The sequence below is a fragment of the Anser cygnoides genome, chromosome 3 (assembly GCF_040182565.1).
Source record: "Anser cygnoides isolate HZ-2024a breed goose chromosome 3, Taihu_goose_T2T_genome, whole genome shotgun sequence".
Lineage (NCBI taxonomy): Eukaryota > Metazoa > Chordata > Aves > Anseriformes > Anatidae > Anser > Anser cygnoides.
In genome coordinates this window covers 21,154,512-21,167,053 of record NC_089875.1, presented here as the reverse complement: position 1 = coordinate 21,167,053, position 12,542 = coordinate 21,154,512, and the positions used below count along the sequence as shown (strand labels likewise).

Sequence of the window (12,542 nt, the reverse complement as noted above, 5' to 3'; positions counted from 1 at the left end):
AAGCAAGTTGTTGTGTAGGTGAAACTTATGTGTGTGTTTTATGTTCTAGATTCCAAAGTTATTTTCAAAAAATGCATGAAAATTGTTTTTACTAGCTTAAACACAAGTTTGTGCATCCCACCTGGTTGCAGAAATAGAATGTACTAGCCCTTTTTAGAGTGAGTTAGGATCCTTCAGGGACTGTTGCATTGTATTTAGTGGTGTATGAATATATCTGTATTCTACAGCTGTATTTGTGTGGAGCTAGATCATAGCTGGCTTCCACAGAATCAACAGACATATGTCTTCATATATAAACTTAGCCTATATGCCAAGAGTATAGTCTACCAACAGATAACTGGTACTTTTTAGTTCATAAAAAAACAGGATACAGTCAGCTGTTCTCAGTGTATTCGTATCCAGATTTACATTTTTTCATATAAATCTGAAAGCCAAACTGTTCATTAAGTTTGCATTCCCAACAGTGATAAAGACATGAAATTTAATCGATGACTTGCACTGAGGTACACTATAATACAACTTCCTCTTTACCTTCTTTACTTCAGGTTACTAAACCCACAAATATGTGCATGTGTTCTTCTAAAAACTTTAGTTCATAAAATTATCGAGGATGTCTTCCTTAAAAACCTCAGCTAAATAATAAAAATGAGATTAAATATCATTCAAGAGAATACTATCTACTATCTACAAAACCAGATTTATACTTTTGTCTCCAGTAAAGAAAAAGAGACAGAAGTCATGCATGAGTGGTTTTTTTTTTATCCAAACAAGGAAATAAGAACTTCCTGATGGATCTTCTAGAAGTGTATTCACCTGTCGAAGCTTTTGCAACATTGCTTTTTCCTATTTAGCAGATGCATGCCTTTCTTCAAAATAGCGCCTTTTTTTTTTTTTTTTTTTTTTAAGAGAGAATAAGCCTAAAATCTTTCCTTGGAATCTTCATGGAGTAGTTATATTCTGTTGAGCTGAAGTCACCTGTATGCAATAACTCAACAAGTTTAAAATTTTCTAGCTATGTGGTAGTAGCTGCTGTCCTTAGTGACTAGATGCATTCATAAATCTGAATTAAGTTTGGAGACAGATTTAGTGATATACGATAATGATAGTGGTTATCAATTCACACTTGCACATATGTGATAGGGTGAATGTGTATAAAACATGTGCATTCATCCCTATGCTTAGTTGCAGGTGATTGGCTTTAATAAATGATTTTCCTTTTCTTCAGGGATGAAGACGATAATCCAGAAAGGATTTGTGGGGTGTCTCAGTGACTTTTTTTTGAAAAAAATGCATACACCTTATGAAAATTGGGAATCTTTGAACTGGCAGGATGCTGAAGAGCAAAACAACGTCTATCATATTTGGGAAGGGTGCCCCATTGTCCTATCAGAAGGAGCACATTTTCTTGGCAAAGGTAATTTGCTGTACAGTGTAGTAGCCATGTATATTCTTGCAACCTAAAAGGGAGCCATACTGAAAGTATTACAGTGATCTGATTTTCAAAGCAGTTTTAGTTATATAGTATTATTTTTAAATGCTTTAAACTTGCTTTCATGGAGAGGAGGTGCTGCTCTAACTGCAGGTAGATTTTTTTTTTTAGAAAGTCAGATGTCCATAATATATCAAAAAATGCCAGGTCTCACATTGTAGCAAGATGTTAGGACATTGCACCAGTTTGGTTTGTTACAATAAATTACGGAGAAGTGTCATTTACAAAGCTGAGTGAAAGCTATAAACGTTAGTCTTGAAACCTCTGAGATCTTTATGTCCAATCAGAAAGTAGCATATAGATTTCTGTTTTTTGTTTCATGAGCCTATTATTTCTGTATTTGATTAACTTATTCATGTATTTACTTTCTTTCAAGGCTTCCTAGAATTGCATTCAGATGTTTTCAGTGGCGGACAGGAATTTGAGATCTCCTTCAAATTCAGAACAGATCAACTGAATGGATTGCTTTTGTTTGTTTACAATAAAGATGGCCCAGATTATCTTGCAGTAAGTTTAGAAATCAGTACAAATAACTGTATTCAGGTATGATCATTGAGTTTTGCGTACTAAGATACACCCAGCAGATAAGTTACCCATGTTATTTATAATAAGAAAAATATCAGTATATGAAAAAGCAGAATTATTCTCTTTGCTGGGTTAGAAGTGAATAAAAAGTAGAATAAGAGACTTGTATTAAAAGAGTTCTCTTCATTCTTGGTTCATTTATAATCAATAAGATTTATTCATTTTGATTTAAAATATGAGAATTGCCATACAGACTGAAATTAGTGGTCCAGTTTAATACCATCTCACTTCTTTCACTGTTTTTTCAAAACTGTTGAGGAAGCTGCAAAAGTCCTGTATTAGGCAAATCTGTGAGAGATGCCTATGAACTTTCATTTTGTCTCTGTTAAATAAGACTGTTTTATGCTTAGGACTTTGGTTAAGGTTGAATATGTTTGTTGCAGTTTTTCAAACTCTTTGTACTGACTACATGGTTCTGTTTTCATATTTTTCTTCTTCCAAGGATTTTGAATATAATTAGACTGTGGTCACCACTGCATAGTGGGTCAACTATAGTTATTAGTTGCACCAACTAGCAGCTATTACAGAGGATTACATTGAAAGTAATATTTCTTTTTAGTAGATCCAAGAAGCAATCATTTACACATAGAGATTTTTGAGTCTATTGTTATTCTTTATAACCTGACCTGCCCTTTCCATTTCTATTTTATTTTATTTGTTTATTTATTACTTTGCAGCTGTTTTGCTAATGGCTTGTCACGTCAAAGCCTGTTTTATTGTATGGCATTATATCTAATGTGCTCTTTCTTTTAAACTTCTGACATAAAGCATATAAATATATTTTTCTCCTTTTCAGGTCAGCTATAACTTACTCTGTATTTACTTTTTATATTACTTTTTCAGCAGATGTTTTTTTCCTGGATTTTGAATTCTCCTAGACCTGATTGCTTCCTCCTTTTCAAGCAGCCTTGGTTCAGAAATTATAATGAGTTGCAATAGCAAGTCTTTTTAATTACATGCTATTGCTTTAGTTTGTCCTTAAGTAATGACCAGAGTCATGGGCTAGTAGCATAAGATGCTATATACACTATTGTCCCACACTAAAAAGACTAGTATGTATGTAATTCATGGTACAGGGGCACTATTTACTTGAACAGTATTCACAGGGACAAATGTGGGGCTTGGGTTCTTCTGGAGATTCTTGTGGCATGTGGTCCTTGTTTCCTTCCTCTTGCTCTGTGAAAGACTAACAGAAATATGAGAAAAGCTCTGGCTATAAAACAGAGGGGACTTAGTAAATTTAAAGTGTAGTCAAAAGCACAATGTAGACAAAACACTTTTGTTTTGTACTCATACTGCCAGATTTTTGCCAGTTTTATATTTATATTATTTTTAACACCAAAAATTGTGGTTAGTTTTCATAGCATTTTTTCTAAACCAAGTAAAAATTTTTTAATGTCCCTTTACACCTGACTGGGACATCTCCATAACCTTGCGATGAGGAATTTTAGAGAGGATGAGTATATGCATGCTTTTCCAACCCTTGCAGCTTTGTGTTCTGCACATACATAATGATGACAGAAGGTTTTTCCGTACACTTGAGCTCACAAAAAAAGGTTAATAGGAAGTGAAAATGAGGTGTGTAGCATGTTGCGCATGAGCTACGATGTCTTTGTTAGGAGCTTTGGTCAGGAGACACTTGCACTGCAAAACAGATTAGAAGCTATACCACTTATCCTGAGCACAACGTATGATGGTATTCCCTGACCCATCCCTTTGCATAGATCACAGCTCTCTTATTAGCTTTATAGTTTTGGAATGACTGTAGCTAGACACATGGCTGCCTGCTACCAAACTGCCAAAGAGTCTCTCTTGTCTTCTGGCCAAGACAAAATTATGTCCTAGAAAGGTGCTCTGTGTAAAGGTCATTTCTTCCACGAGTTCCAAGCCCTGAGATAATTCACTGAAGTTAGAGAGGTCAGTCTGATTCTCTTTGGATCCAGACATAATAATTTTGAGCAAACTATGAACAGATAAAGTAGTATGAATTGCTCGCTCTTGCTCTGGCATGTGTCTCCCCGTGAAAACAAGAAAAACAAAAACAACAAAACTCTAATATCTAACTGTGATTTTTTCTGTTACAACTTGTGTGTTGCCTCTCATCCTTTCACTATGTATATCTGAGAAGAATCTGGGTCTGTCTTCTCTATATCCTTCCACAAGGTAGTTGAACAGAGGTGAAAGTTCTCATCACACCTACTCTTAAGACTGAATAAATCTTTTCATATGTCATGTACTCCAACACTGAGCAACTTGGTGCCCTTCCACTCAATTTACTCCAGTGTGTCAATATATCTTCCTTGGACCCACTGACTACCCTCTTTCTAATACAGCCCAGTGCCTGGTTGATCTTCATCATTTCGAGGGTACACTGCTGACCAGTGTTCAATTTGTAATCAACCTGGACCCTCCAAGTCATTTTCTTCAAAGCTGCTTTTTATTGCCTAAAAGATCAGCTGCAGCCTCTTTACTATCACCTGCAAACTTCCTAAGAGTATATTCATTCCACTTCCCAGATCATTAATACATTTTTTAAACAGAATTGGTCCCAGTATCAATACCTGAGAGATGTCACGAGTAACCAGCTGCTTGTTGAACATGCCAGCATGCCTGTGGAAACTCTCCTTGCACTTTGTGTCCTTTTCCATATCCTGTCTGAGCTTTGGCTTTCCTGATTCCAACACTGCATGCTCAAATTAAGAATTGTGTGTAGAGGAACAGTATCATTGCAAGTTGCAGTGATGCTTAATATGTGTACTCCAAATTCTAAAAAGTATGCTTTTAACCACTGAACTGAGAACCTGTTCAGGTTTGGGGTTTTGGTGTAATGCTCTTAGAATGATCTTAATTTGTCTCTGGTGAGAGATGGTAACTAACATGTCCATCGGGAGAATGAGATGATCTTCATGTATTTATGGTTTAACATCATAATGTATATATATATGTATATATATAGAGGATAAATTAACAATCAAGCATTTTTAAAGTGGTCTCAGAATTTTATCAAAAACAAAGAGTTCATGAGATGTTTTTCTAAACCTTTGCTTGGTACCAGAGACGACGTGTAAATGCCAGATGTATCCAGGACATTTTTTTTTTTTTTTTTTTTAATCTTCATCATGCAGAACAGTTCAAACTGAACAGTGGTCTTCTAGCTGTTCTTGAGCACTCTAAATGTCAGTCCAGGTCATTACAAAAAGCACAAGCATCAATCTCTGCCTGCTTTCTGCTTTCAGACTATCAAACTGAGTAAATTGGAAGAGGGGATGTGCTGAGTCGATCACCCCATGTTGATCACCATGTCTTCTCTCCAGCCGCTAGGTCTGGCAGACTTGTTGGTGTACTGCTGTAGTCATGGACCTGAAACACTTTCTTCCCACCAGGACAGCGTGATCCATGTTATTTCTCATCAGTGAAAAAAAATGACGACTTGTCCAATGGACTGCTTTTACAAGCTATAGTATCAATACTGATGCCATGATTTCACCCATATTTTAGCGACCTAAGCTATGAAGGGCTGTTTACGCATTGAAATGGGAAAAGCTGTGGTCCCAAAGAAGCAAATAGACAGGCAAAACCCTTGACTTCACAAAAGTCTTGTGAGCAAGCAGTCAGTGTGCAATTTGGAACAGGATAAACATTGCCAGGGGCATCTCAAGTACTGAGTTCTTTCGTATACTGGAGTCCCTGTTAAGAAAATACAATCTGATTATGAATACTGCAATATTAATGTTACCAGAAACCTAAATATGTCAGCTTGTCAATGCTGGTAATAAGCATTTATATTATTTTTTTAGTTTTTATTTACTTAAGAATTTGTCATGAAAGAAAAAATGCCTTTTTGTGAGCTTATCCATACTTTTCAACCACAAGTTCATCATCAGAATGTTTAGTGCTCTATACCTGCCGATTTACACTCTCACCCCACTTGCATTCAATTCAGTTAGGATAAAAAGTTTTGCAGCAAAGCATTTGGAAACTTCTACAGTAAAAATTTAAGTAAAATGTGTTCTATTAGAAAACTGGCACATTAATCTCAAAAAGCACATACAAAAACAATTATTTTCTTACAAGATTTAGGAGAATGAGGATGAAATACAGAATCAATGTACGCTGGAGAAATTTGAAATTGAGTTCACCAGCCAATTAAAAAGAGCTTAATCAGGTCTGACATTTCATTTCCTTATTATCTTCTTACATTCTTCCCAAAAATGAATTGATAGATAAAATGCTGTTTTCTCATTCTCAAAAAAAAAAAAAAAAACGAAAACAGTCCTGATTCATTGTCTTTTCTTTTTACTTAGTTACATTAGTGACAAATCAGTTGTCAAAAAAAAAACCCACAACAAACAAACAAAAAAACACAGAGAATGTGTTCCTACATTTTGAATTTAACTGGTGCACTGCATTTAGCGTGGTTTGTGCAAACAATTTTACTTGAATTTCTGCTATCCTGAAGATAAAAATATCATTACCATTTTAAAAGTTGATTTATTTTTAAAATATCTGCAGTGTACTCATCTTTTATTGTTCTGTATGTGACATCTTTTTCAAAATATTTTCTCTGTTTTAAAATCTATAGATTGAACTGAAAAGTGGAATATTAAACGTCTTGTTAAAAACGGGCACTGTCTTTACACAAGTGGATCTCTGGTTAGGACTGTCTTATTGTGATGGAAAGTGGAAGAAAGTAACTGTGAACAAGGAGGGCTCTGTAGTTTCAGCAAGTATGGATGAACTGAGAGAGCAGATGCTGGAACCCCATGTTCAGCAACTAAAAGTAAACTCACCTATCTACATAGGAGGAATCCCCCCTGAGATTCAGAGTTTTTATAAAGAGCTGGGGCCAGAACAAGGTAAGGTGACACCAAGAGCAACTTAAGTTTTTCAAAAACTAGCACCATGTGCAAGGTTGTTGTTGGACGCTCTGCTCATAGTATAAATTCATGAATATGTAACATTTATCAACACTAGCAGAGAAGTAATTCATCCTCCCATCCATTGCTATTTTAACTGCAGTTATCCATAGACATTCAGCTTAATTTACCCCTTTGTAATGCTATCCTTTTGTAATGCTATCAAATCTTTCCAAGCTAGTGATAGGTGGAGCAATCCAAGTCATAAGAGAGAAGAAATTGGAGAATAGCAAATGGTTATCTGAGATACCCGACCAGAAGAGCTCAGATCACTCTCAGAAAAAGCCAGTTCCGATCAACTTGTTTCACTTGATCAGCTTGTCATGTTAGTCACAGATCTGGAATACAAAACCAATGGAACAGAGTACAAACAGCTTAAATCATTGTAGTGAGGCTGGATGCTGGCACACGTAGCAAACAGTAAGGGCTTATTAGTCCTTTTGCAAACAATACTGATTATGGTCAAAAAAAATAGTATAAAATCCTGAATTTGGATTTTGGCTATGTTACCTGGTGATCTTTTTCACATTACCAAGAGGAAGGGAGACGTCCACTGTGACCCTTTTGCTCTGGGATAGGTCACATTTATAGGAAAAAGAGAAAAGCATTATTTATAGTCTGCACCTAAGGATTGAATGTATGAAATGTAGTCAAAAAGCTGCCTAAAAATTACCCATTTACTGTTTGGGTGTGGATTTTTGTTACTTATGATGCTATTCATCAGTCCTGGTGTATTTTTCGGATACAATGAGCAAACAAGTTGCAGTCAGTGAGTGTTTAGTGGGGAACCTATTAAATAACTTTACACATTAAATGCATGCATTCAAGTAAGCTCTGCAGAGCTTCATAGAAGCCTTGTGAATTCACAGCTACAGAAAGGACTGAATCAAATCAAAGCACTAACGTTCACAGCTCAAAAATATTGTTTTAAATATTCTTCCAGCTGTAGGTATCAAACATTTTATAATCTTCCTCCAGGTTTCATATGCACAATTTTAATGGCCCAAAAGAGCTACCAAGTCATAGCCTGACAATGTTGCCTCATAGCAGATGGTATGGCCTTGTCAGTGAATGCATTCTTAGTTCCTGCAGCAAAGAGATCTGTGAACAAAGAATCTAGGGCAAAATAACATCTAAAGTAAATGCCTGAAGTGAATATTCAGGCACATCAATTAACGTTACTTTTTCCACCATGCCTGCCCAGCACACTGCAAAAGAAGATGGCAGCAGTAAATTTGGTTTTAGAACTTCCGATGACAAAAATATTTTTGTGTTCCTAAATGAAGATTTAGATGAGCAAGATTAGGCATCCACATATTAAAATTTAGGCTTAAGTGCATATTTTTAACTTATGTCTGACCCTGTCACATTCTCAAATATAGCCTGTCAGTTTCTATCAGTGTGACCAATCAGAATGATATTGGTAATGGCAAGATTGAGCAAAAAGAAAGGAGGTAAGGTTGAAACAGGACATAGGTCCACAGGATGTTAGGGCACACAGTCCAGAAAGTATTGACATCTGTGTTTTGCTTTTCTCTAATGTGAATTTCAAATAAGCTTGTGTTACTAGACTGTTATAATTAGTAGAAAACATGCTATAAACACTACATACTTAATATACTTTTTGCTTAATACTTTTTATTTCAATTTTGCTTTATACAACTCCCTAAAACATAGAGTTTTGAAACGTACTTTTATTTAGGAATATAATGATATATTGGTATGATAAATGGAATATGGAGACTTTCACAGGTTAATAAATATTTACTAAAAGTTTTCTCAATTAATGGCTGCTTGGTAGTAAATTTTGAATAAATGCATGTTGTTTTCTTCACCTCAAGCAAGGGATAAATATCCTCCTTCCCCCCCCCCCCCCCCCCCCCCCCCCACGTCACTTACTTTAAGAAATTTCAGCTAGAGGCTGTGGGCCTTTGCATGACACATCACATGTAGTCCTGAGAAGTCACTGTGGAGGGGAGCTGGCAGGAAAGTCTGTGAGAATTTGTACTGTGATTATTTATTCTGCAGCTTCCTGAGCATAAACAAAAAACTATTTGGCTGACATCAGTCAGAAGTCTATAAATAGTGATAAATGCATCTAGAATGATCCTAAGGAAAAAAAAAAAAAAAAAGGATTAAAATAGGTTATATAGTATGCATCCCAATCACAAATAAAGCAATGGTTCATTTTGTCTAATTATTAAGATGCTTGTGGAGACTGGGATTAATTCTTTCCTCTGCCACAGACTCAGAAACCAACCAAATCTCTGTGGAGTAGGAGTTGAGCTTAAATTAAGATGTGTCTATTTAAAAGAGCAATATCTCTAAATTCCCAGCATGGTGGAGGCGGAAGGTGTTTTATAGGCTTATTCAAAATAGGTATCCACCTTCAATGCCACTTCCCTTTTCCATGAACTATGCATGAATATTGGATTCTTAACTCAGGTGGCTAAGTGTGAATACTGCTTTCATCTTCCATCTTGTAGAAATAAAGGCTATAAAAGTACAAAAGATATAAATATAATGCTTGCACAAAGCTGAAAAAGAGCACTGATCTGCGAGAGACTGATTTTTAATTTGCAAAGTTAATACAAAAATGAATTAAGTCTTCAGTTTGGTTACTGTTTCCATTGGTTTTACGTTAACCATTGACCGCTGAACTTTACCCAGATCTGAGAAATAGTTTACATCAATGTATTAATTTCTTTATAAATTATGTCATAGAAATATAAGGAAACTTGAAGAACTGCACCCTGAAATTTTGTGATTTTGTTTTTGCAAATAACTAATTTAACATATTTATAATATTGGTAAAAATGTAACACACACACTGAAACGTAAATGTACACCTATATACAAATAAATATAAAAGTTACTTAATTTTTTCAAGTAAACAAACAGTTTGGGGGTTATGTTTTCAGAATATGTTTGCAAGCAGTATACCAGATATACCTGTATTACAATAATCTGATATACCTCTGTCATCTCTTTGGTATGTTTTAAATCTACATATCCTCAGTTTGAGGAGAATGTATCAACAAAAACATCAGCAAGCAACAGAAAGCTGATTTTCAAATTCAGAATCACTTTTATGGTAATAATTTTAAAGGCAGAAGGGATGGAGCAGAAAAGAAATATTTTTTCATGGGATGGAACTGATAACAATGAAAGTACAGTTCAGTAAGGCAGGAATTCCACACTAGAATACCAGTGATTTTTACTAGCATTAGTGTCTTGACAGGAGGGACAGAATTCTCATGTTGGAAGTTAACATTTTCACATTACAGTCTTTAATGCTGAAGATATAGATTTGAAAGGAACAAAAATGACTCTTAATTAATGACTGAGGCTCTTTATGTGATACTAATCCCTTACTGTTTGCTAGGTTTCGGTGGTTGCATGAAGGATGTTAAATTTACACGAGGTGCTGTCGTTAACTTGGCATCTGTGTCCAGCAGTGCTGTCAGAGTCAATCTGGATGGATGCCTATCAACTGACAGTGCTGTTAACTGCAGGGGAAATGACTCCATCCTAGTATACCGAGGAAAAGAGCAGAGTGTTTATGAGAATGGTCTACAACCATTTACAGGTAACACATCGGTTCCTTAAACAAAATACATAATTTTTATTTTGTTCTGTATTAATGTGTTACCATGTTCAGTCTTTTTTTTTTTTTTTTTTCTTTTTCTCCCCTTTTATGTTTCTCTGTTTTCTTTGAAGAATACCTTTACCGGGTGGTTGCCTCAAATGAAGGAGGATCAGTATCTAGTGTATGGACCCGCGTTCGTACAAGAGAGTCAGGTAAATACAGTTTTAAAGCTTACTTATAACTTTTTTTTTTCATATGCTACCTAATCTATCTAATGTTAGGTTAGAGGAAATCCCACCACAACAATTTTGAGCAGTCTAAGTTGCATAGTATTTCTAAAGGGACTAAAACTGCTTGATGCTTTGGATAGGTAGCAAGTGACTGTCTCATTTCAGCTATAATGTGTTCAGGCAAAAAATTTCCATATATAATTCCAAGTCTTTTCCAAATACATATTGTATTATGCAATTGTATGAGAGCAAGGAATGTGAAATAATTGAATTGCATTAAATGAATAAGAAGAGACATGCATCTAGGCACATTGATACATGCATATCCAAACTCACATTATGGAAGTCTGCTAGAGGAAGTAAATTTCCTATTTTTCCTATGTATAACCAAGTGATACAAAATCAAGTGCAGAGAAAGGAGATAGCGGGATAGCAGGAGCAAGCTGTGGAGGATGAGAAGCCATGTAGTTAGTGAGAAGAGGGTCTAGTACAAGCTTTTATTTACGTTGCCTGCACATGGCTATGCTGCTCATTGCTGTTGAATGATGAGAGTGGGGGAAGGATTCTTTTTACAAGTAACCTGTACGTTGTGTGTGAAAATACAGTAATATTTAACAGAAAAGCAGCATGTGCCTTGTGGAAAGGGTTTCAAAGGAACATAATTCCTGCTGAGCCTTAAAGATCACATTTGTCTTACATATCATGAAGAGAATTTAAAGGACATTTCCTTTTCTGTTCAGTGTTTTTAGCACACTTTATTGAGCCAGCAAGTTTTAAGATCTACAGTTCTGCATTTTTTATTTACTCAACTTTTCCTCTTCCATAAATTGAAGCCTTAACTGCATTCCATTAATGCAGAGAATTCTTTTGATACAAGATATTCAATGCATGATCTTAAAAAAAAGATAGCCTGTGTTAATATTTGACTTGCAATGCACTCTTACACAACTTAGTGTCATTATTTTGTGTACCACCCAGAAGAAAGAAGATGTATATATATTTTCATATCAAGTGTGTGACCACAGTAGGTTTTTCCATAAATTTATGTTTGTAAGCTGACCACAGCATTGAGCAACTACATGTTCCCCAGGGTTGAAGAATAATTGCACTATTTAATTATTTTTGAGTTGTTTTTGAGATGTCCCTTATGAGAAGAACATCTGCTATACCGTACCTTACCTTGCTCTGTAATACATTTCAGAACTAATAAAATCAATATAATACTGTATTAACTGAAACTTTCTAAGACTATCACATTGCTTCTTTATATAAGCATTATGACTTCCAAGTATTTTTTATACTTTGCATTCTAGTACCTTTCTTATCAAAAACAAACAACAACAACAACAAAAAACAGAAAAAACAGCAAACACTGTCTGTATTTATATTTAATGAAACTAAACAATAAAATTACAAAAAAGTGGTTATTTGATGGTGAAAAAAGCAAATGAACATCAGCAGGGCTAGGGAGGCCACATGCATTTACAGCAAACTCATCATCCATCATCCTGCCATAGTGTTCCTTGGGCCTTTCCTCTGCATCCCTTGTGCAGTCATCTGTGATGAAGTTGTTACGGGCCAGACCTTTACTTGGTATAGCAATATCTAATAAATAGTTAAAGGTTATGGGAAACGGGATTTTATTTTATTTTTCATTAGTAACATTATGCATACATGAGTTTGGCTTTCCAGTTCTTTTGAACATCTTCATTTTTTTTTCTCCCCACTGACAC

General features: G+C 35.3%; 1 protein-coding gene across 1 annotated transcript in view; it reads left to right on the top strand.

Annotated features, from left to right (window-relative positions):
• USH2A (usherin) overlaps positions 1-12,542 on the top strand; it is a 399,816-nt gene that overhangs the window by 151,693 nt on the left and 235,581 nt on the right. Inside the window, exons 24-28 of the mRNA XM_013174016.3 lie at positions 1,226-1,414; positions 1,866-1,996; positions 6,657-6,930; positions 10,376-10,579; positions 10,711-10,791. Coding sequence (XP_013029470.3) covers positions 1,226-1,414; positions 1,866-1,996; positions 6,657-6,930; positions 10,376-10,579; positions 10,711-10,791 — 879 coding nt within the window. The remainder of the gene's footprint in view (positions 1-1,225; positions 1,415-1,865; positions 1,997-6,656; positions 6,931-10,375; positions 10,580-10,710; positions 10,792-12,542) is intronic.